We start from the raw sequence: 25,301 nt of genomic DNA on the forward strand, positions 1-25,301 counted from the left end.
ATCAATACATAAGCCAATGGGGATGGTAGCTTGGGGCAGTTACATTCTATTCAAAGTATCCCTCCCCCACAGCACTCCCACTTTGTGTGAAGAATACAACGGTCTCCCGGAATTGTTTTGGTAACTCAATGTTGGGACTCAACTTTTGACCCAGGGCCTGCTTCTTGGTGATGTCACTGATGGGCAACGTTGTGTAAAAGTCCCATCGCAACTTTGGAACGGTCTGAGAGCCACAGGACGCCGGCAAAATGAAGGAACTTGCATTTCTCCGGCACAGTTCACAATCTCTGGATCTCCTGAAGCAGTTCACTGCCACTGAAATACTTTAGAAGTGTGGCCACTATCATGAGGGAGGGAATGCGGCAGGCAATTTGCACACACAGCAACGAGATAAAAGCTGCGTTCTGCAGTCCTTCACGCTACCATTAACTTTGTCCATGACATCTTTGTTAATCTCTCTTTATCTCTGATCTATCGCAGAGTTTCTATTCTGTTTCACTACCTCCACCCTCTTCCTCCACCATATCATTCAACACATTTCCATCCCTCTTCAGTTCAGAAGAGCAGTCATACAGACGCGAAACATCGACTCTGTTTCTCTCTCCACAGATGCCGCCAGACCCGCTGAGTTTAACCAGCATTTCCTGTTTTTATTTCAGATTTCCAGCATCTGCAGAGTTTTGCTTTCGTTTAAAAGTTTCAGGAATAAATGTTATCGCACAACAGTCAGAACCCCAGCCTCCCAGCCCTCCCTTCAAACAGTGACCTCTTTTCCCTGGAGCTGCTGGGGCTTCAGACTGAAAGGCAGTTCCTCTGACCTTGCCATGGCTAGGATTTTCCAGCCCCGCTGCAGTGAATGGAGGTCTGGCTGAGCATCAGATTCTCCATTCTCGCTGGCAGCAGCAATGGGGCATGAATGGCCAGAGAATTCATAGAATCCCTATAGTGCAGAAAGAGGCCATTCAGCCCATCGAGTCCACACCGACGCCAATCCCACCTAGGCCCTATTCCCGTAACCCCACATATTTACCCTGCTAATCCCTCTAACCTACACATCCCGGGATACTGAGGGGCAATTTATCCTGGCCAATCAACCTAACCCGCACATCTTTGGACTGTGGGAGGAAACTGGAGCACCCGGAGGAAACCCACACAGACACGGGGCAAACGTGCAGACTCCACACAGACAGTCACCCAAGGCTGGGTATTGAACCTGGGTCTCTGGCACTGTGAGACAGCAGTGCTAACCACTGTGTCTCTGTGCCGTCCAGAATTCCAGCCAGTTATCTCTGCCATTAAAGTTTAAGTTTAAAAGTTTATTTATTAGAGTCACAAGTAGGCTTACATTAACACTGAAAATCCCTGTCGCCACACTCCGGCACCTGTTCGGGTACACTGAGGGAGAATTTAGCACGGCCAATGAACCTAACCAGCGTGTCTTTCGGACTGTGGGAGGAAACTGGAGCATCCGGAGGAAATCCACGCAGACGCAGGGAGAACGTGCAGACTTCACACAGACAGTGACCCAAATCGAACCCGGGTCCCTGGCGCCGTGAGGCAGCAGTGCTAACCACTGTGCCACCTCGCTGTACCTCAGCACTGCACAGGGGCGTCAGTCTGGATTATTGTACGTGCTAAACTCTGGAGCAGGATTTGAACCTACAACCTTTCAACTCCATGGTGAGAATGCTAACTCTGGAACCACAGCTCGCAGCTAAATTAAAGTAAAATCCTCTTTGACCTTTATTGTGACTGCAGGTTTTAAAATGCAGAACGTAAAACTGCAAATAAATTGGTAAACAGGAGCATTCGGGTGAAGCTGATGGCAACATGCTCGTCCTGAGTTTGGTGCAGAAGTTTCTCTTCCAGCTCTGAGATGAGAACAGGTTACAGAGGCGGCTACGTCAGAGGATTAACGAAGGTTGGCGGAGACTGGCTAACACTGCGTGTGCTTTTTCACAACCGATTTCATTCTGTCAGTGCCCTGAAGCTCCTACATTGAGAATTTTTACGTTTGGACTAAAATTGCTCATGGCACGTACATGCCACTGGCAAGGTCGGCATTGATTGCCCATCCCTAGTTGCCCGAGGGAAGGTGGTGCTTGCTCTTCTTGTTGACGCACTGCTGTTTGTGTTGTTGAGGCGTTCACACAATGTTGGTCGTTTGGGTGTTCGAGAATTTCGGCCCCACGACAGAATCATAGAATTGTTACAGTGCAGAAGATGGCCATTTGGCCCATCATGTCTGCACCAGCTCTCTGAATGAGCAACTCACCCAGTACCACTCCCCCACCTTCTGGAACGAGTAGATAAGAAGCAACTGTTCCCACTCGTAAAAGTAGCTAGAACGAGATTTAAGATGATTTGCAAAAGAAGCAAATGTGACTTGAGAAAGATCTTTTTCCCACGGCGAGTCGCTGGGGTCTGCAATGCGCTGTCTGGAAGTCTGGTGGACGCAGATTCAATCGAGGCATTCAAGAAGACATTGTTTGATTATTTAAATAGAAACAAGCAGTGGTAGGGGGGAAAAGGATGGGAAATGCCACTAAGTCATGAGGTGAGATTCTCTGGCCTCCAAACCGCATTGCTTTCCAGTGGTGGGATTCTCTTGTCCTGCCACTGTCATTGAGAATTCCCACTGGTGTCACCCCATGCTGGTGGGAAATGCAATGGCGGGGGCGTGCGTGACTCGTGGGACCAGAGAATCCCGCTGTTGTGAACAGCCGGAAAATCTCGGCCTGATGTTTATTTGACGTGACGTTTTTCTGGAGAACTGATGCAGACACAATGGCCCGAATGGCTTCCTTCTGCACCGTAACAATTTGGAGAGACTGTGACCCCATCCTTAACTGGACATGAGCTCAGAGGTGGTCAATTATGAGGCCACCCCAGGAATTTCCCTGTGCCAGTCTCGCTGCCGGCAGCTGCAGTCTTGGAACCCTCATTTGGTCCCATGTTGTGAACACAAATCCTGCTGGAAAATTCAAACTATGGATTTCACTTAATAAACAGCATTTTTTTATTTGTTCACAGGGTAAGGGCATCATTGTTGCCTATCCCTATGCATCCTTGAGAAAGTGGTGCCTTCTTGAACGCTGCAGCCCATGTGGTGTAGGCTAACCAACAGTGTTGTATGTCCTTACTATAGACGGAGTACAGCGAACGTTTACCAGGCTGATTCCTGGGATGGCAGGTCTGTCATATGAGAAGAGACTAAGTCAGTTAGGATTATATTCAATGGAGCTTAGAACAGTGAGAAGGGATCTCATGGAAATGTAGAAAATTCTAACAGTGTTAAACAGAGGTAGGTTCAGAAAGAACGTTCCCAATGACGGGGGAGTCCTGAACTAGGGGGTCATAGTTTGAGGATAACCTTTTAGAACTGAGGTGAGGAGAAATTTCTTCACCCAGAGAGTGGTGAATGTGTGGAATTCGCTACCACAGAAAGTAGTTGAGGCCAAAATGTGATGTGATTTCAAAAAGAAATTAGACACAGCTCTTGGGGCTAAAGGATTCAAGGGATATGGCAGGGGAGGGAATCAGGATATTGAATTTGATGATCAGCCATGATCAAAATGAATGGGAAAGCAGGCTTGAAGGGCTGAACGGCCTACTCATGCTTCTAGTTTCTATATTCAGGAGGGAGTTCCGGCTTTTTTTTTATTTATTAGTCAGAAGTAGGCTTACATTCACACTGCAATGGAGATACTGTGAGAATCCAGGGTTTTGATCCAGTGACAGTGAAGGAACGGTGATATATTTCCAAGGCAGGATGCTGCGGGGCTTGGAGGGGAACTTGCAGCGGTGTCACGGGTCATAGGTTTGAGAGATACTGGCGTGGAACAGTTGTTGATTAAAGATTTAACCAGCAAATTCTGACTCATGTCAAACAGAAAAACAAAACGAGGCTCTTTAAATAAGTGTTTGAGAGCTCGAACAGCCTGCATTGTTATTTGAATGAACCTCGATGCACTGAAAAGCAGATAATGTTGCTTTCAAATAGGAGTCAAACGCTCATTAAATAGAGCACACTCTGTCAGCAATCTCTCCCTGCAAAAGTTAAAAAGACATTAACCCGAGTACGTGTAAAAAAATTAATGTGCTTGATTTATAAGCAGACCTTTCAGAGGTTTGAGGCATTAGCTTATTTTCCAAATGGTGAAAGGCTTCGGAAATCTGAGGCATAAAAGGGCTTGGGAGTCCTGGTTCAAGACTCTCTTAAGGTTAACTTGCAAGTTCAGTTGGCAAGTTCAGTTAGGGAAGGCCAATTCAACATTAGCATTCATTTCTATTGATCTAGAATACAAAAGCAGGGATGTGCTGCTGAGGTTGTATGAGACTCTGGCCAGACCCCATTTGGAATATTGTGAGCAGTTTCGGGCCCTATACCTAAGGAAGGATGAGCTGGCCTTGGAGGGGGTCCAGAGGAGGTTCACAAGAATGATTCTAGGAATGAAGGGTTTGTCATATCAGTAGCGGTTGAGGAGTTTGGGTCTGTACTCGTTGGAGTTTAGAAGGATGAGGGGTGGTCTAATTGAAACTTCCAGAATATTGAGAGTCCTAGATAGAGTGGACATAGAGAGATTCAACTAATGGGAGAGACTAGAACTCGAGGGCACAGCCTCAGAGTGAAGGGACACTCGTTTAAAACAGAGATGAGGAGGAATTTCTTCAGCCAGAGGGTGATGAATCTGTGGAGCTCATTGCTACAGAGGGCTGTGAAAGTGGGTCACTGAGTGCCTTTTAAGACAGAGATAGGATCTTGATCAATAAAGGGATCAAGGGTTATGGGGAGAAGGCAGGAGAATGGGGATGAGAATCAAATCAGCCATGATTGAATAGCAGAGCGGACTCAATGGGCTGAATGGCCTAATTCTGCTCCTATATCTTATGGTCTTGTGGTTAGCACCCCACCAGGGACCCAGGCTCAATTCTGGCCTTGGGTGACTGTGTGAAGTTTGCACATTCTCCCCGTATCTGTGTTGATTTCCCCTGGGTGCTCTGGTTTCCTCCCACAGTCCAAAGATGAGCAGGTTAGGTGGATTGGCCATGCTAAATTAACCCTTAGTGTCCTAAGATGTGTAAATTAGATGCATTAGCCATGTTAAAATGGGGTTAACAGGGATGGGGGGGGGGGGAGAGGACTTGCTGTCAAAGTGTCGGTGCAGACTCGATGGGCCGAATGGCCTCCTTCTGCACAGTAGAGATTCTATGATTTCAGCACAGGTAAATAGAAACGGTAAGATGATGTTTTAAGAACTGTTAGCCTGTGCATCTGTACCCAAACCGTGAAGGATATAAGCAGGGGTAGGAATTTGTCAATGCCTCATGCAGAAACTGACTGCTTTCGGTTTCCTTGGACCCAGACTTTGTGGGGGTAGTGATAGCAAAATTGTCAGCATTCCCTGTTAATATTCTACTGAAAGTGACAGCGACATTGCAGCCTCTCCCATGTGCAGAACGACACGGAGATCCAGATGTCATTGTCAGTGATTTTATGCTTTGTCAGATGGTGCCGTTAAGGTCTCTGAGACTGCAGTCAATGGGAGATCTCTGCAAACTTACACTCTTACTCTGTTACACTGTGATAACCCTTTATATCTCCACACATTATTGAGGAGATGTAACTGGGTTCTTAATGCCATACTAACTTTATGATTACTGCCAAACACCCTCACTGGCCCTGGAAACCTAATTTTATTTTCATTGAATGTAAATTTCCCCACTGAGGTAAGAAACTACGCATATCTCTGAAAAAGAGACATGTGCTGGAATTCTACTGCCCCGTCCACCACAGAATTGGAGCAGGCGAGGGGGGGTGGACAACGAAAATGTCCGTTGACCTCGGGCGGGAATTTCCAGTCTTGCTGGAGCTAGGCCATAAAATCCCGCCCATGCTGCCAAAGTTTTTCATCTTGTACTCATCAGTACACACAGACTGATCAGAATTGACCAGCCTAGTTTGAATTTGAACAAAAGCCTGGCAGTTAACTGTTCCCTGGTGCATTTTCCATTAGAACACCTCTACCAGTCAGAGTCAACTTGCCAACCAATCGGCCCCCTCTTCCCATGCAGTATAAATTGCTGCCCCCTTTATAAACTTGTGAATTCCTGATGAATGCAAGACAAAAAGATGTACATTCTATGAAACCCCTCTGGGCAATAATTGTCACTCCGCTCTGAGAATGAACTTTTAAAAATCTTGAGATAGAGTGTAAGTGGTAGTGTCTGGGCTCCTTCAGTCTGACCCTGGCAAGTGTCAGTGATCTGTGGATAGGTTTACTTGCTGGAGCTTAATTTAGTGCAAAATGATGATTGTACAAAGTGGGAAATGCTAGTCTCTACTCACTTTTGCCTTTTATGTTAAGTTGACCATCAAAGGATAGAAGGATTATCCCCCCATCCCCTCCCACACCACCATCCCCACCCGCCACCCCACCTCAATATGGGATGAAGATGATTGAAGACTTGCTTGAAGCGAAGGCTGGAGATGTGGAGGCTCCAAGGAGGAGAATCCCAGATTGCAAGAGTCACAGAAGGGTGAGCTGGGATATGGGTCTGTAAGCGATTTTAGAGATCAAACTAAATGAGATAACGCAAACAAATTGGTATGTGACAGGAAGTAGCAGGAGCTAAACAGGATGCAGGGATTGTACACTGTGTTTTGTTCATTGCATCAGCACAAGAATGGTCTCTGGACACTGTTGGTGAAAGATCAGAAGTTGGTGACGATAGGGTAAATCAGTCGATCAGTCTTTCATGAAGCTGAGATATGGGGCAGCACAAGTTCCTCAGGTGGCCACCCTGGTGCCCTTCTGCCCTTCCTTGACCTATCTGGAATTACTGGCCCCTTAATGGCCGCTCCACACTCAGTCTCTCTAAGGAGGTATTCAGTACTGGGGGGGTGAGACTGCAGGAGAGGCAATGGCCTAATCAGGGGAGCTGACAGCCTAGTGGTATTATTGCTAGACTATTAGTCCAGGAACTCAGCTTATGTTCTAGGGACCCAGGTTCAAATCCCGCCATGGTGGGTGGCACGGTCGCTCAATGGTTAGCACTGCTACCTCACAATGCCAGGGACCTAGGTTCGATTCCCGGCTTGGGTCACTGTCTGTGCGGAATCTGTAAATTCACCTGTGGCTGTGTGGGTTTCCTCCAGGTGTTCTGGTTTCTTCCTACAGTCCAAAAGACATGCGGGTTAAGCGCGTTGGCCATGCTAAATTCTCCCTCAGTGTAGCCAAACAGGTGCCGGAGTGTGGCAACCAGGGGATTTTCACAGTAACTTCATTGCAGCGTTAATGTAAGCCTACTTGTGACACTAATAACTAAATAAATAAAAAAGATGGTGAAATTTGAATTCGAATAAAAAAGTATCTGGATTTAAGAATCTACCGATGACAATGAAACCTTTGTCAGAAAAAAACCATCTGATTCACAAATGTTCTTTGGGCAAGGAAATCTGCTGTTCTTACCTGGTCTGGCCTACATGTGACTCCAGAGCCACAGCTATGTGGTTAACTCTCAACTGCCCTCAGGCAACTAGGGAGGGGCAATAAATGCTGGCCAGCCAGTGACACCCACGTTCCATGAATAAAAAAAATTGACAAGTGCCTCGGGCAATAGCAGAGGGGGTTGGGGGGGGCGGGAGCGAAGCATCTTCCTGTTTTCCTGAGGGACATCTGGTGCCCCTGCCCCAAATTCTGCCCCCCGCATGTGCCCCCTCCATTCTTAGCCTCTCAACCAAGAGCCCCATACACCTTGGGCCTCGTCATGGCCATGGCTGCCATTGGCTGGGATCAAAATGCAGCTGGCCAATCAGATTGGCTGACAGCTCTCTGAGGCAGGAAGTCCACCCTAGTGAGGGACTGTCCCCAGCCAATCAGTGCTCCTCAGAGGATTAAATGGCCGTGGGACTGCTCTGATTGGCCAGATGCGTCTCTCACCGACTCTTTGGAAACTGTGCCATCTGCAAACTCCTGCCCACGATTGAAGTCCCACTGCTCTGGCAGGTTCATTGTAATGTTTTCTTTGCTGAGGGATTTTAATGTTAATGCAGTGACAGGTGCGTGAGATAAACAGGTATTAAGTCAGTTCGATTCTCCTGACTGCAGGTGCACGAGGCGGCAAGGTCACATATACCTGTTTGCCTCCCTGATGTTCAGTGACAACTTGGATGGAGGTCACAAAAAGGGCAATATTTTTGTGGAAGGGTAAGACAGAATCGTGACCGCGAACGTGTTTTCGATGACCTCAGGCTGAGGTGGAATCTGCTTCGTGGCAGTTTCGTGTATAAGCAAAGGGGAGTTTGCAGTTCTGCTGTACGCTACAGCAGCTGCGGTGGATTCTGTGGAAAGACCATTTCATTAACCGGAGACTTTAATACAATAACAAGGCAGGTCATCTGGAATATGCCTGCAATTAGTTAATTATCTTCACCCATAATCACAGCCGTTGTCATGTGCTTAGTCCGGCCAGTGGTTGGCTGGAGAGTCGAATTTGCAATCCTCTCTGCACCCAATCTACTCTTCACAGTGCACTTTCTATTTCTCCCCACCCATGCCTCACTTTTCACAGCCACCAACCGTGATACCTCAATCCCTCCTTCAACTAAAGGGACGAGAAACAAGGACAAGTTATTTATTTCTTTATTCACGTGTGGGACGTGGGCATCTCTAGCTGGGCCAGCATTTATTGCCCACCCCTAGTTGCCCTTGAACTAAGTAGCTCTCTTAGCCATTTCAGAGGGAATTGAGAGGCAACCACATTGCTGTGGCTCTGGAGTCACATGTAGGCCAGACTCGGTAAAGGTGGCAGATTTCCTTCCCTAAAGGACACTAATGAACCAGATGGGCGGCATGGTACCACAGTGGTTAGCACTGCTGCTTCATAGCTCCAGGGTCCTGGGTTCAATTCCTGGCTCGGGTCACTGTCTGTGTGGAGTTTGCACATTCTCCTCGTGTTTGCGTGGGTTTCCTCCGGGTACTCCGGTTTCCTCCCACAGTGTAAAGATGTGTGGGTTAGGTTGATTGGCCATGCTAAGAAATTGCCCCTTAGTGTCTAGGGATGCGTAGGTTAGAAGGATTAGTGGGTATAATATGTAGGGATATGGGGGTAGGGCCTGGATGGGATTGTGTTCGGTGCAGACTCAAAGGGCCTCTTTCTGTGCTGTAGGATTCTATGATTCTAAGCCAGCCCCATTTTGCCGGTGAAATCAGCTTCCTGCCCAAGAAGGTCAATATTGGTGCAGGACAATTTCCCAGTGCACAGTGTATACAGTATACTGGGAGATTGGGGCACCTGCACAATGGCGCCCCAAGAATTCAGCAGCCGGCTTCCTGGTGAGTCGAGACTCCACCCCTCCCCCTGCTGCTTGGTTCACATTACGGCCCCTGTATTGCACAGAGTGCTGTAAATTACCAACACCAAGTTAAAGTCCAACAGGTTTGTTTATTTGGTAGCACAAACTTTCGGAGCGCTTGCTCCTTCATCAGGTGATTCACCAGGACTTTGCCTGATGTTGTGAGACTTCTTATTGTGCCTACTGCAGACCAACACTGGCATCTCCACATCACTGCAATGAAGTTACTGTGAAAATCCCCTAGTCGCCATGCTCCGGTATCTCCACACAGACAGTGACCCAAGATGGGAATCGAACCCAGGTCCCTAGCACTGTGAGGCAGCAGCGCTAACCACTGTGCCACTCAAATTTTGAAGACGCTTTGTTGACTGGAATGTGCTTTGGAACATCCTGAGGCGGTGAAAGGTGGAAGTGTTTCCCTGTATTGTGTATTCACAGTGTGTATTCTGCACTGTGCTTTGTATTCTGCATTGCATTATAAATGAGGAGCTGTGCGGCAGAGTCAGCCACGCTTCTAACCAAGCTGTTGCATTGCAGATACAAACCTAGCATCCATCTGACAATGTGGAATGTTTCCTATGCATGTCCTGTCCTCAACAAGCAGGATAAATCTAAATCTAAATTATCCCCTATCAGTCTACTCTCGATCATCAACCAAGGGAGACCTGGGACGGAATTTTACAGCCTCGCTTGGACGAGACCGGAACTTCCCGCCAGAGGTTCCCGTTGTCAGACCCTCGCTCGTGCCAATTCCGTGGCAGGTGAGGTGGTAGAGTTCTGGCCAAGGTGCCAGCTCCATCAAGAGATCTGTGGTCATCAAAAACCTGGCAGGGGTGAAACCATGATCGGGCAGGGGAATGGGTTAGCCCATTACACTGAGGGGGGGATGCTGATGCTTGTGACGATGGTTTGCTCAGTCTAGAGTAAAGGATCAGGGCAGTCAATGAGGTTAAACTGAGGCTTTACCTGATGCAATATTTTAAAGCCATCTTGACCTTTTGGCTAAGATGAAGTGTTAGATCAAACCCGGGCAGGGGTGCAATGCCTCATCCTTTCAGCTTGGGATCTTGTTTAACCCTCATGTGGGGACCATGAATTGGCTATTTTAGTTGGGCTAAAAGTGCCAAAAGGTATCAAAACAAACCCTGCTCACCCAAGATTGCTCAGGGTCGCACCACTACCATTTCTGTGCTCGAGACCACATTGGTTTAAACATAACACAGGAGCTGGAGTGAGCTGTAACTGCTCTTGACATCAAGGCAGCATTCAGCTGAGTGTGGGGGGGGTGGCGGGCCAAATAATCCCGGTAAAATTAAGTCCATGGGAATCAGGAGGGAAAATCCTTCAGTTGTTGGAGTTCTGGTTACAGGAGGTTAATCATTGTAGACTCCATGTACATTAAGTACAAGAGTTGGCAAATCATATTGCAGCTGTATAAAATCTTGGTTAGGCCGCATTTGGAGCATTAAGTGCAGTTCCGCTCGCCACACTACTGGAAGCACTTTGGAGAGAATGCAAAGAAAGTCCACCAGGATGTTGCCTGGTCTCCAGAGTGTTGACGATGAGGAGAGGTTGAGTAAATTAGGATTGTTTTCACTGGAAAGACGGAGGCTGAGGAGAAACCTGATGGAGGTCTACAAAATTATGAGCGGCACAGAGAGGGTGGATAGTCAGAGGCTCTTTCCTAGGGTGTAATGGTCAATTACAAGGGGACACAGATTCAGGATGAGAGGGGGAAAGTTTAAGAGAGATGTGCAGGGGGCAGTTTTTCACACAGTAAGTGGTGGGTGCCTCGAACACGCTGCCAGGGGTGGTGGTAGAAGCTGGCATCCCGAGCAACATTTAAGATGCATCTGGATGGGTATATGAGTAGGGAGGGAATAGAGGGATGCGGACTGAATAAGGGTAGGAGGTTTTGTTTTTAGTTTATTTAGGGCATCATGATCAGCACGGGCTTGGAGGATTGAAGGGCCTGTTCCTGAGCTGTACTTATCTTTGTTCTTTATAAAAATATGGCAGCAGGAGTTTGTCTGAAGTCTAGCCGCCTTCAGCCACTTCATCAATGATCATCCCTCCATCAGACAGGGGGTGTTCACTGCATTCCAATGAATGGACTAGGGCAACATGGTGATACAATGATCAGCACTGCTGCCTCACAGCGCCAGGGACCCAGGTTCAATTCCAGCCTTACATCACTGTCTGTGTGGAGTTTGTACATTCTCCCCGTGTCTGTGCGGGTTTCCTCCAGCTGCTCCGGTTTCCTCCCACAGTCCAAAGATGTGCGGGTTAGGTGGGTAGGCCATGATAAATTGCTCCTTAGTGCCAGGGGGTCTAGCTGGGATAAATGCATGGGGTTACAGGGACAGGGCCTGTGTGGTCGGTGCAGACTCGATGGACCGAATAGCCTCCTTCTGCACTGTAGGATTCTATGATTCTAAGTTTAGTTGGGTGATAGACTAGTTCCTGGAAGGGCCCACTGTTCCAATGGGTCAAACAGCTAATGGAATCCCTCACTTCTGTTCAAATCTCCTGAAGTAAGTTCAGCAGAAACCAATGAAGCAAATCTCCAGAATATTAAATTACATCCCATTTATTGTCCTGGATCCTTGACAGGATGGATGTAATCATTTAGCCAGCTTGCTGTTTTTCTCCTTTGATGTTTTGTACAGTGTCACTACTGCGCCATGCAATTTATTTTAACTGGAAAAATCCATCCCAGCTCTCTTTTCTTGATGACAGTTTTATTTTGTACCGGATTTATCACACGCATCGGTGCCCTTTTGCTTCTTTGCTCATGCGCGTGCCTTGATTGCGAGTGTGGGTATGCTATTCGAACGCTGGGGGCGTCACAGGCTAGCCTGGTCATGTACTCGCACAACATCCAAACGGCTGTCTCTTACAGGAAGTGTGTTGATGGATCACAACCAGCACTGAGAGCCCAATAATCTTTTGCAAGTAATTAGGAAAGCTAATAGAATATTACTGTTTATTGTGAGGGGAATTGATTACACAAGTAGGGAGGTTATGCTTCAGTTGTACAAGGCATTGGTGAGGCCACATCTGGAGTATTGTGCACAGTACTGGTCTTCTTATTTCAGGAAAGGTGTGAAAGCAGTTCAGAGAAGGCTTATTAGAATGATACCCGGAATGGGCAAGCTGGTTTATGAGGAAAGGTTTTTATTTACAAGATTCAGGCATCACTGGCTGGGCCAGCATTTATTGCCCATCCCTGACTGCCCTCCATTCCAGCAGGCATTTGAGAGTCAATGGCATTACTGTGGATCTGGAGTCACATGTAGACTTTACCATGTAAGGATGGCATGTTTCCTTCCCTAAAGGGCAGAGTGAGCCTGGTGGGGTTTTAACAACAATCATTAGATTTTTAATTCCAGATTTTTGTTGAATTCAAATTTCACCACCTGCCGCGGTGGGATTTGAACCTGGGCCACAAGACCTTGTCCTGGGTCTTTGGATTATGAGTTCCAGTGACAATACCACTAAGCCACTTCCTCTGTATCCACTTGAGAAGAGCAGGGGGCCACTTGATTGAAACCTTTAAGGGGTACCTTGAGGGGTGTCGACAAGGTGAATGTGGAGAGGGTGTTTCTTGCTGGAGAATCTAGAATTAGGGGGTCACTGTTTAAAAATAAGGGGTCGCTTGTTTAAGATGGAGTTACAGTCAGATCAGCCATGATGTTGTTGAATGATGGAACAGGCTCAAAGTGCTAAATGGCCTACACTTGCTCCTAGTTTGTTCGTATGTTCATATACCCGTACCTCTGTCTAATCTGGGAGTAAAGCTGCCAATTACTTGAGGATATGGTAGCGTAGTTTGGTTATTGGACGAGTAACCCAGAGACCTGGATTAATGACCTGGTGACATAAATTCAAAAGCCACCATGGCAACTGGGGAAATGAAACTAATTAAATAAAAATTGCAAGAGAAAGATTGCATCAGTAATGCTGACCATGAAACCACATGACATGGTTCACTAATGTCCTTTCGAGAAGGAAATCTGCCAGCCATATGTGGTCTGGCCTAAATGTGACCTCTGCCATGTGGTACCTGACTAGACGAGTGTGGTTAACTCTTAAACTGCCCTCTGAAGTAACCTCACAAACCAAGCGGTATTCGAGAAGATGGCTCATCACCACCGTCTCAAAGGCAGTGATCGGAAATGAATGTTGCCCTACCAGCAAAACCGCACTCCATGGCTGAATCGAAAACTGTGAGGATCAAAGTGTGGAACTTTAGAAGGACATAGACAAGGGTGGCATGGTGGCTCAGTGGTCAGCACTGCTGCCTCACAGCGCCAGGGACCTGGGTTCAATTCCAGGTTGAGTCACTGTCTGTGCAGAGTCTGCACGTTCTCCCCGTGTCTGCATAGGTTTCCTCCGGGTGCTCGGCTTTCCTCCCACAGTCTGAAAGATGTGCTGGTTAGGTGCATTGGCCGTGCTAAATTCTCCCTCAGTGTACCCGAACAGGTGGCGGAGTGTGGCAACTAGGGGGTTTTCACAGTAACTTCATTGCAGTGTTAACATAAGCCTACTTGTAACTAATAAATAAACTTTAAACACACTTTGGTGGAATGGGCAGATAGGTGGCAAACGAGGTTCTACAGAGTAATGTGAGATGATACATTTGAGTTGGAAGGACAGGGCGTATATAAGGACAGGATAATATAAAAAGGGGTTGCTGATCTCAAGGGAGTGAGGGAGCAGAGGGACCTGGGTCCATAAGTCACTGAGGTGCCAGCACAGGTTGAGAGAGCAGTTAATAAAATGTCCTCAGCAAACAGTACAGGAGCAAGAAGGTTATGTTGAGCTTATACAAGACATTAGCTGGAGTACTGCGTACAGTTCTGGGTGCTGTATTTTAGGAACATAGGAAGTCACACAACACCAGGTTGGCATGTCCACATCATGCATTTTAGGAAGGATGTGAAGTCATTATCAAAGAATCCCTACAGTGCAGAAGGAGGCCAATCAGCCCATCAAGTCTGCAGCGATCACAGTCCCACCCAGCCCTATTCCCATAACTCCACACTTTTACCCTGCTAATCCCCTGACACTAGGGTTAATTTAGCCTGGCCAACCAACCTTACCCACACATCTTTGGACTGTGGGCGGAAACCCACACAGACAGAGGGAGAACGTGCAAACTCCATGCAGACAGTCACCCGTGGCTGGAATTGAACCGGGTCCCTGGTGCTGTGAGGCAGCAGTGCTAACCACTATGTCATCGTATTGCATTGGAGAAGAGGTTAATTGGAATGGTTCTAGGGATGAGAAACTTCCATTGTGAAGGTAGATTGGAGAAGTTGGGACTCTTGTCCTTGGAGATAAAATGGCTGAGCAGAGGTCAGATAGTATTCCAACTCAGGATCCAGACCGAGTGGATAGGGGGACCTGTTCCTGTTTGTGGAAGGATTGAGAATGGGAGGGCAGAGACTAAAAGGTAATCGTTAAAAAAAAGCAAAAACAATGTGAGAAAAAAACTTTTTCACACACAGAACATTTAGGATCTGGAATGAACTGTCGGAGAGTGTGATGGAGGCAGGAACAATAGAGAGAGTCAAGAGTGAATCGGATGATTATTTGGAAAGAAACAATGTACAGGATTACTGGAAAGGGGGCAGGAGACTGACACTAAGCGAAATGCTGATTGGGAGAGCCAGTACAGGCACAAATGGGCCAAATGGCCTCCTTTTGCAACTGCTGTGATCCAATTCTGTGAATTAAATAGAACACTGGGCGAGATCAATTAATTCAGCAAACATTGAACCTGGGGGTTGTCCGGTGAGACTGATGGGCAGATATCACGGGACAAAACGTTCACCCAGTTTTACACGTCCAGCAACCCGTGTCCTTAAATTCAGCTTTGAATAGCAACAGTTAAAACGACTGCTGCCAATTTAAACCCCTTAGGCCTCCAAAAGCATTTCCACACCAAGTTGAGGCATAAAAATAGAGGTGACTCATGCTAAATTATTTTGCAGTCATGTTAGATTATGTTGCATTCACACCACTCCAACAAACAACACAAAGGCAGCGAGGGCGCGATCTATTTATACGGGAGGGGGGAGTGGGGGGGGGGGGATGTTTCAGACTGTTAGCGGCGTGACAATGCTTATTGGTTATGGCAACATGTCTCCTACTTCTACAAAGGCATCGGAAGTGAGTGATTCGATCAAACATTCGAGGTCACTTTAGTTTGTTGTCAGGTTACAACAACACCAGTCACAGGACCATGACTGTGCTGGACACAAAATGTTCCGACTGGGCGTTGCAATGTTTTTTTTCTCGCTTTTCTATGAGGAGAAAACAGGATGAGGCGATTGAGTTGGACGATCAGCCATGATCGTGATGAATGGCGGAGCAGGCTCGAAGGGCCAAACGGCCTCCTCTCTGTGTTTCTGTGTTTTTTTGGGATACCGTACTCCCCACTGTACAATTTATAGCCACATAGTTACTATAGCAACGGCCCCGAATTTTCCACAAATTGACCGTGAATGACTAAATATGGGAATGTGAAATAAGATAAAGCAGCCGATTGCCACGTTTTGTGCGGGCCAGTTTAGTGGCTGGTCGCACCCTCACCAAATCTGAGTGAAAATTCTTATTGCATCATAGACGGATCCTAGAATCCCCACAGTGCAGAAGGAGGCCTCTCGGCCCATCGAGCCTGCACTGACAACAATCCCACCCCACCCCTGTAACCGCTGGTATTTACCCTAGCTGGTCTCCCTGACACTAAGGGGCAATTTAGCACGGCCAATCCACCTAACCTGCGCAGCTCTGGTCTGAATGGGCCCGGGCCTTAGGAGCGTGCACCACAAGTAACTGGATCCAGGTGTGCATTTCACCAACAACTTTCCAGAATCAAACACAGTAATTTTTAAAATGTTAAACAAGGTTGATTGTTGAAATCCGACAAGCTGGGCCTTTCAGTATTGACACCACCCCCACCCTCCCCCTCCCATTCTGCCCCCTTGTTTGCCAGTTTGGGGGGGCGGGGGGGGGGGGGGGGGGGTGGAGGGGGGGCTGGCGGCCCTCTGGTCCCTTCCCCAGTTATCGATGCCTCTCGCTGCAGTGGGCGGCTGTTGTTTGGCGGAAGGAGTCAAAGCCACTGCTGGATCCCGTCTTTTCTCAGCACTGACCCGTGTTTCCAGCAGAGGTCAGTGCGCTGTAACAATGCAGGAATGCGGAAAGGTCTTTGCGTCGCCTCATCCAGGGTTTCTTGACGCCAACATTCCTGTTTCCCTGCCCCCAGCTGTGCCCCAGTCCGGATCAGTTAACCCAGCGCAGGCCGATACTTCAATCCAGGAGCTCCCTACTGTTTACGTTGCGGTAGTATAACATAGTGAGGCAGTTACCCCGTGGGGAAAATCCACTTTATAAATCATCTTAAAAAGCATACTTTAAAACAAGTTATAGCATATGAATAGAGAATAATAGAGGTGTAAAATTGCAGTGAGTAAAACAATCCCCATAGTGCAGAAGGAGACCATTTGGCCCATCGTGCCTGCACTGACCACAATCCCACTCAGGCCCTATCCCTGTAATCACATATTTAAAGTGCTAGTCTCTCTGACACTTAGGGGTCAATTTAGCATGGCCAATCCATCGTTGGAGTGTGAGAGGAAATTGGAGCAGCTGGAGGAAACCCACACAGACACACAGGAGACCATGCAAACTCCACACGGTGACCCGAGGCTGGATTTGAACCTGGGTTCCTGGCGCTGTGAGGTAACAGTGCTAACAACCGTGCCACTGACCACACCGCGCCCCCCGCCCCCCCGCCCCGATCTGTCTTGAATACTTGAATCAAATTCAATCTTTAGTATAACTGCACAGATTTTTGGAAATGTGTGTTGGGTGGGTGGGGGGTGAGTGTGAGGGAGGGTGGGGACAGTGCAGGGTGGGGGGGGTTGCTCAGTCATTGAATGCATTTAAAACTGAGATTGAAACATTTCGAAGAAAGCAAAGTACTGCGGATGCCCCCGGGATCTGAAACAAAAATCGAAAATGCTGGAAAATCTCAGCAGGTCTGACAGCATCTGTGGAGAGAGAATGGAGCCAACATTTCAAGTCTGGGTGACTCTTCGTCAGAACTGAGCAAAGCTCTGACGAACAGAGCTCTGACGAAGGGTCATCCAGACTTGAAACGTTGGCTCCATTCTCTCTCCACAGATGCTGTCAGATCTGCTGAGATTTTCCAGCATTTGCTGTTTTGGATACATCTCTACATGGTCAAAGCAGTGAGGGATACAGGGACAATGCGGGAAAAGGGAGTTGACTTAGATCATCCGTGATCTCGATGAATGACGGAGTGGGCTCAAAGGGCTGAATGATGTGCACGTACTCTCATTTCCTGTGAAACAGGAACTGACACCAGTTCGGATTTTCCAGGCCTGTGGGATATTGGATGGACAGCAAGAAGTCTCACAACACCAAGTTAGAGCCCAACGGGTTTATTTGGCAGGACAAGCTTTTGGAACCGTTTAGACAAAGGGAGAGTAACAGCACCTGTTAGCTCTCACTCCTTCTTCTTTGCAAGCTTGATCTGCGTCATGAGATTGCTTTCAAAGAAGCGCGCTAGTGCAGTGGTTCGCACTGCTGCCTCTCAGTGCCGGGGATCCGGGTTCGATTCCGGCCTTGGATCACTGTTTGTGCAGAGTTTGCATGTTCTCTCCATGTCTGCGTGAGTTTCCTCCAGGTGCTTCGGTTCTCTCCCACAGTTTGAAAGATGTCGTTAAGTGCATTGGCCGTGCTAAATTCTCCCTCAGTGTCCCTGAACAGGTGCCGGAGTGTGGCGACTAGGGGATTACTAGAGTTACTTCATTGCAGTGTTAATGTAAGCCTACTAATAAATAAATTTCAAGAAGACGGTTTCCTTACAGAACACTGGATGTCTCTTACTGTTCCCAACACTCTGGCAATATTGCTCCTCTATTCCACCCAGTTGCTCTGTGAGCCCTTACCCACCGCTAGCCAGTTTACTGTTCCTTTCTGAAAGTTGTGTGTGTGAGACAGTACCTGACATGCTGGTGGATTTCATTGAAGACTGACTGTTCTTCCGTTTTCTCTTTCCATTTGGCCACCTGGAAGGGAAAAATAAGACGTCAGTGAGTGCAGTCCTTCCAATCTCAGCGAGCAGTCTCGAACACTGCCACTGCAAAACCCACCCAGTGAAATGAGAAAAGACCAGGGATAAATTACAGATGTCAAACTGCCCCATTAAATCCACGGGATTTTCACCAACCCAAGCTGGAAGCCACAGTATGAAATGACTCTGGGGTCCCAGTCAAAATAAACCTAATTTCTGGCCAGTCTGAATTGTGTATGCCTGGATCAACTTTTCATAGAAGCTTAGAATGTCTACAGTGCAGAAGGAGACCACTCGGCCCATCGAGCCTGCACCAATCACAGTCCCACCCAGGCCCTATCCCCGTAACCCCCACACATTTACCCTGATAATTCCCCTGACACTAAAGGGAAACTTAGCCAATCCAGCTAACCCACACATCTCTGGACTGTGACAGGAAAGCGGAGCACCTGGAGGAAACCCATGCAGACACAAGGAAAATGTGCAAACTCCACACAGGAAGTCACCCAAGGCTGGAACTGAACCCAGGTTCCTGGCGCTGGGAGACAGCAGCACTAACCACTATGCCACTCCTCCTTTGCTTACCGTGTTCTAACTGTCCCCGACTCCAAATGTCCATCTGAGAGGCTCACAATGGCCCGAATTTTATCGTGACGGGACAGAGTACAGGAATGAGATAGAGAACCTGGTGAACTGATGTGGCAACACTAATCTCTCCTTCAATGTCAGCAAAATGAAGGAGATTGTCATCGACTTCAGGAAGCGTAGAGGAGAACATGCCCCTGTCTACATCAACGGGGATGAAGAAGAAAGAGCTGTAGAGCTTCAAGTTTTTAGGTGTCCAGATCACCAACAACCTGTCCTGGACTGCCCATGCTGACACTATGGTTAAGAAACCCCACCAACGCCTCGACTTAATCAGAAGGCTAAGGAAACTTAGCACGTCAACTATGACTCTCACCAACTTTTACAGATGCACCATAGAAAGTATTCTTTCTGGTTGCATCACAGCTTGGTATGGCTCCTGCTCTGCCCAAAACCGCAAGGCACTACAAAAGATCGTGAATGTAGCCCAATCCATCACGCAAACCAGCCTCCCATCCATTGACTCTGTCTACACTTCCCGCTGCCTCGGCAAAGCAGCCAGCATAATTAAGGACTCCACGCACCCCGGACATTCTCTCTTCCACTTTCTTCCATAGGGAAAAAGATACAAAAGTCTGAGGTCATGTAGCAACCGACTCAAGAACATCTTCTTCCCTGCTGCTGTCAGACTTTTGAATGGACTTAGCTTGCATTATGTTGATCTTTCTCCACACCCTAGCTATGACTGTAACACTATACATTCTGCACTCTCTCCTTTCCTTCTCTATGAATGGTATGCTTTGTCTGTCTAGTGCGCAAGAAACAATACTTTGCACTGTATACTAATATATGTAACAATAATAAACCAAATCAAATCAAAGTCCCGCCTGCCACGGGAATTGGAGCGGGCGAGGGACAGAACATGGGAAGGCCTGTTCAACTCCAGTGGGATTTTACAGTTTCGGAAGGAGCGAGGCCGTGAAATCCGGCCCAATGTCTCCCCTTCAGCCAGGCAGTCAATTCAGCTCCGAGCTGCATGGTGGGATGCGAGGTTGTTTCCATTGCTGCTCAGTTCGCTCCATACCCAGGCTGGCAATCCGACCAGACAAAGAACAGCCCCCAGGCTTTGGTGTGTTTGACAAGAGCTCCATAAAACTGATTTCCCAACTAATGTGGTGGATTCCTGTGGACACAGGGAGCTTCTGCTGAGCAACTTCCCAGTGGCAGCTGGGTGTGACGCACGCAATGTGAGAGAAACATGCCCATCCACAAGGTGCACCCCACTCCCCCCTACACCACCCTCATCCACTTTCATACTTACAGTCAGTACCACAGGCTCACTGCTCCTGAATAAGTCAAATTCTGATTCATATTCTGTGGCATGGTAGCACAGTGGTTAGCACTGCTGCTTCACAGCTCCAGGGACCTGGGTTCGATTCCCGGCTTGGGTCACTGTCTGTTTGCACTTTCTCCCTGTGACTGTGTGGTTTTCCTCCAGGTGCTCTGGTTTCCTCCCACAGTCCAAAGATGTCCAGGTTAGGTTGATTGGCCATGTTAAACAGACCCTAGTGTCAGGGGGATTAGCAGGGTAAATGTGTGGGGTTATGGGAATAGGGCCTGGGGTGGATGTGGTTAGTACAGACACAACGGGGATTCTACACTGAGGGAGAATTTAGCATAAACAGCACGTCTTTCAGACTATGGGAGGAAACCGGCACACCCGGAGGAAACCCACGCAGATAGGTGGAGAATTTGCAAGCTCCTCACAGACAGTGACCCAAGCAGGGAATCGAACCCGGGTCCCTGTCGCTGTGAGGCAGCAGTGCTAACCACTGTGCCACGATTGTAGATAATCCGTGCTCATTACTGGCATCTGGCCAATTCTGAATCTGCAAACCATTGATTTTTCACAGAAAAATCAATGGATTTATTCTCAGTTGTATTTGTAGTCCAGGAGCTTTTCCAAATGGAAACAGAAAGTGTTGGAAAAATGCAGCAGAGATTCATAGCAGTGATTCTACGAGCTACTCTGCTGCTGTGTGCAAGCAGCCAGAGAGATAAATAAAACATACGATATTCTGGGTTTTATTAATAGGGGCACAGAGCAGCAGAGCAAGGAGGTTATGCTGAAATTATACAAGACACTAACCAGTTAGATCGCAACTGGAGCATTGTGTACAGTGCCACGCATAGGATGGATGTGAATACGTTGGAGAGAAAGCAGAAGAGGTTGACAATAATTGTTCCAGGGATGAAAACCTGCAGTTATAAAGATAGATTGGAGAGGTTGGGATTGTTCTCCCTGGAGAGAAGAAAGCTAAGAGGAGATTTGATAGAGATACTCAAAATCACGAGGGGGCTGGATAGAGTAGGTATGGAGAAACTGTTCCCCCTCATAAAAGGATCGAGAACAAAAGGGACACAGATTTTAAAAGTGATTTGAAAAAGAAGCAAATGCAATGTGGGGAACAAAGTTTTTTTACGCAGCGAGTGGTTGGGGTCTGGAATGCACTGGCTGGAAGTGTGGTGGAGACAGGGTTCAATCGAGGTATCCCTTCAATGCAGGGGCAGAGGGAAAAGGCAGGGGAATGGCACTAAGTCATAACGCTTGTTTGGAGAGCTGGTGCAGACATGATGGGCCGAATGGACTCCTTCTGCAATTCGGCACCCGTAAGGGAGAAGCAACATTCAGTCAGCTATTTGTCTCAGAAAGTGTCTAGTTCCTTGACAAAAGGCCTATTTTCTTCAGGGAGATTATTGTATGATTACCTGGGAGTCTCCAGTGATGGAAGGCAAGTATCTCAGGCATTTCTGCTTGCCATCTGGGGTCTTTGTGCCTAATTTCCTGCTTTGCCTATGATTCTATGAAGGTGACCCCCAGGTTCACCAAACATCTACTGCTAAATTGCCAGTAGTGTTCAGTTGTTCTGTGTTTGATTATGTAAGTCTGTTTTCTATTGATGTTCACTGTGTTTGACTGGTTAATCCTGGGTGTGGAATCAGAGGAAAGTAAACAAAGTTGCAGAAAGTGCTAGAAGCCAGAACTGAAGCATGGAGTGACATTTTAAAGCATCGTGCTACATACCGATACTCGTGTCATTTATACATAGTTCTAAGATGTGAAATATGAAAATTGTAGGGGCAGGAGTGCCCCTCATGGCTCTGCAGTAAATCCACAGGCTGCTGTCTTCCCCACCCTACTCCTAATTGCTCAACTGACCCTCTTTGGTTGCACGAGTGACTCTCTCCCCATGGTCATTGCTACGTCCCTGCCCCCCCCACCCCCCTTCTCTGGATCTCTTGCCTTCCTTTAAGACCTACATTTGGGCTGTGACCAGAAGATTAGAGCAAAGAGCTGCCTGGGGTCTGACTCTGAGAACACATGGCATATTTGGGCGGCACAGTGGTTGGCACTAAGGACATAAGAACATAAGAAATAGGAGCAGGAGTAGGCCATCTAGCCCTTCGAGCCTGCCCCGCTATTCAATAAGATCATGGCTGATCTGACGTGGCTCAGTTCCATTTTCCCGCCTTCTCCCCATAACCCTTAATCCCCTTGCCTATCAAAAACCTATCTACCTGCGTCTTAAATATATTTAGCGAGGCAGCCTCCACCGCTTCAACGGGCAGAGAATTCCAGAGATTCACCACCCTTTGAGTGAAGAAGTTCCTCCTCAACTCCGTTCTAAACTGCCCTCCCCTTATCTTGAGGCTGTGCTCTCTACTCCTACTGTCCTTTCTGAGCGGGAAGAGCCTCTCCACCTCTATCCTATCCATCCCATTCATCATCTTATACGTCTCAATGAGATCTCCCCTCATTCTTCTAAACTCCAACGAGTACAAGCCTAGTTTATTCAGCCTCTCCTCATAGCTCAGCACTGCTGCCTCACAGCTCCAGGAACCTGGGTTCGATTCCCGGTTTGGGTCACAGTCTGTGCAGAGTCTGCGCGTTCTCCCCATGTCTGTGTGGGTTTCCTCTGGGTGCTCCAGTTTCCTCCCACAGTCCAAAGATGTGTGGGTTAGGTTGATTGGCCATATTAAATTGCCTCTTAGTGTCCTGGGATGTGTAAATTACAGCGATTAGTGGGGTAAATATCTGGGGTTAGGGGGATAGGGCCTGGGTGGGATTGTTGTTGGTACAGGCTCAATGGGCTGAATGGCCTTCATCTGCACTGTTGGGATTCTATGACTCTATGACGTGGCTTTGAATTTGGCAAGTTTTTTTCCACCTATTGTAACACCTGGGCAGTTAAATGCCATGTACAGATACAGGTCCTGGGGTATCAGACTAATTCTTCAGAGGCCTGAGGCCAAACATGACGTGGGTAATTTCCATAGAACCATAGAATCCCTATACTGCAGAAAGAGGCCATTCAGCCCATCAAGTCTGCACCTAGCATCCCACCCATTTCCCCCCCACCCCCTTCCCTCTGTCCCATCCCCATGCATTTATCATGGCCAATCCACCTAACCTACACATCTTGGGCCAATTTAGCATGGCCAACCAACCTGAACTGCACATCTTTGGACCGAGGGCGGAAACCGGAGCCTCTGGAGGAAACCCATGCAGACACAGGGAGAATGTGTAAACTCTACGCAGTCACCCAAGGTCAGAATCAAACCTGGGTCCCTGGCACTGTGAGGCAGCAGTGCTAACCACTGCGCCACCGTGCTGTCCGATTCTCCCTCTCAACTCTGTCCAGCCCTCTCGTGATTTTGAACATTACTATCAAATCTCCTGTCATCTTTCTCCTCTCCAAAAAAGAACACTCCCAACCTCTCCAATATATCCTCATAGATGAATTTTCTCATCCTTGGAGCAATTATTGTAAACCTCTGCTCTCTCTCCAACATGTTCACATCCTTCCTGTTACGTGTGGCATCCAGAACTGTACACAATACTGCAGCTGCGATCTAACTAGTTAGCATCTTGTATGATTTCAGCATAACTTCCTTGCTCTGGTACTCTCTGCCCCTATTAATAAAACCCAGAATACCGTATGTTTTATTAATCTCTCTAGCCCTTCGCACACAGAGCAGAGTTGCTCGTAGAATCACTGCTATGAATCTCTGCTGTGGAGATGCTGGCATTGGACTGGGGTAAACACATTAAGAAGTCTCACAACACCAGATTAAAGTCCAACAGGTTTATTTGTAGCAAATGCTACTAGTTTTCGGAGCTGGCTGTTCCTTACCAGCCAGTTCTGACAGTTGTGGCGTTTGCTACAGATAAACCTGTTGGGCTTTAACCTGGTGTTGTGAGATTTCTTACTGTCAATCTCTGCTGCTAGGCTGGCTGAGTTTTTCCAGCACTTCTTGCTTCTCTTTGCAAGAGCTCGCCAACTGCAAATGCAACTGGGAATCAATCCATTGATCCTGACAGAAAAATGGGTGTTCGCGGATTCTGAATTGGCCGGATACCAATAATGAGCCCAGATTATCTGCAAGTGAGCTTGTTATCTCCCAGCTGTAGCTCCCCTTGCGTCCTCTCTGCAAGAACTGATCAGAACAACTGATGGAAGATAAGCAGGCTCAAGCTACAGGGTTTAATGGCATCAGCACTTGAACTTTTAAGTCCTCTCCCTCCAATGGCCTCAACTCCTCCCCATCTCTGTAACCCCCCCTCAAGCCCTCCAAAATCTCTGCACTCCTTCAATTCTCTCCTTCTATCCATCCCTAAACTGCTGCCCCATTGGCAGGCGTGCACTCAGCTGCCTCTGCCCCAAGCTTGGGAATTGCCTCCTCAAACCTTCCTGTCCCTTTAACTCTCTCTCCTCTCCTAAGGCGCTATATTAAACCTCCCTCCTTACATCTCCTTATGTGACTCAGTTGCAAATTCTGTTTGGTAATGCTTCTGTGAGGGTGGGGTAGGGGGGGATTTACTTAAGACTTAAGTAAGTGGGAGTTGCCTTGGCAGCAGTGAGCAAAGTGTATCCACTCTTCACATAGATTTTCTGTATCAAAATAATCAGGGATAGACAAAAAAGCTAATCATGGTTCTTGTTAATGAAGGTTGCACTTTGAAGGGGTAGATATTCCTCTCCTGAACATTGCACCATCAACAAAAGTCAGGTGACAAGCAACACAGGGAGCGGGATTTTACAGCCCTGCTCGTCCCAAAACCGTAAAATCCCACCCAAGGTCAATGGATCTTTCCATGGTCTGCTCTTAGCCCACTCCAATTCCCGTGGCGGTAAAATTCCTGCCAGGAGGTCAAATCCAGACTTGTGCTCATTGCATCTGTGTCCC

General features: G+C 47.6%; 1 protein-coding gene across 3 annotated transcripts in view; it reads right to left on the minus strand.

Annotated features, from left to right (window-relative positions):
* Positions 1-25,301, minus strand: part of LOC145359191 (thyroid hormone receptor alpha) — a 381,569-nt gene that overhangs the window by 24,309 nt on the left and 331,959 nt on the right. For all 3 annotated transcript variants that reach the window (XM_080213649.1, XM_080213648.1, XM_080213650.1), the window contains one exon: positions 18,398-18,462. In XM_080213649.1, the coding sequence (XP_080069775.1) occupies positions 18,398-18,462 (65 nt within the window). The remainder of the gene's footprint in view (positions 1-18,397; positions 18,463-25,301) is intronic.

This window comes from Carcharhinus amblyrhynchos, chromosome 27 (genome assembly GCF_965287045.1).
Source record: "Carcharhinus amblyrhynchos chromosome 27, sCarAmb.v2.hapA, whole genome shotgun sequence".
In the NCBI taxonomy this organism is placed as follows: domain Eukaryota; kingdom Metazoa; phylum Chordata; class Chondrichthyes; order Carcharhiniformes; family Carcharhinidae; genus Carcharhinus; species Carcharhinus amblyrhynchos.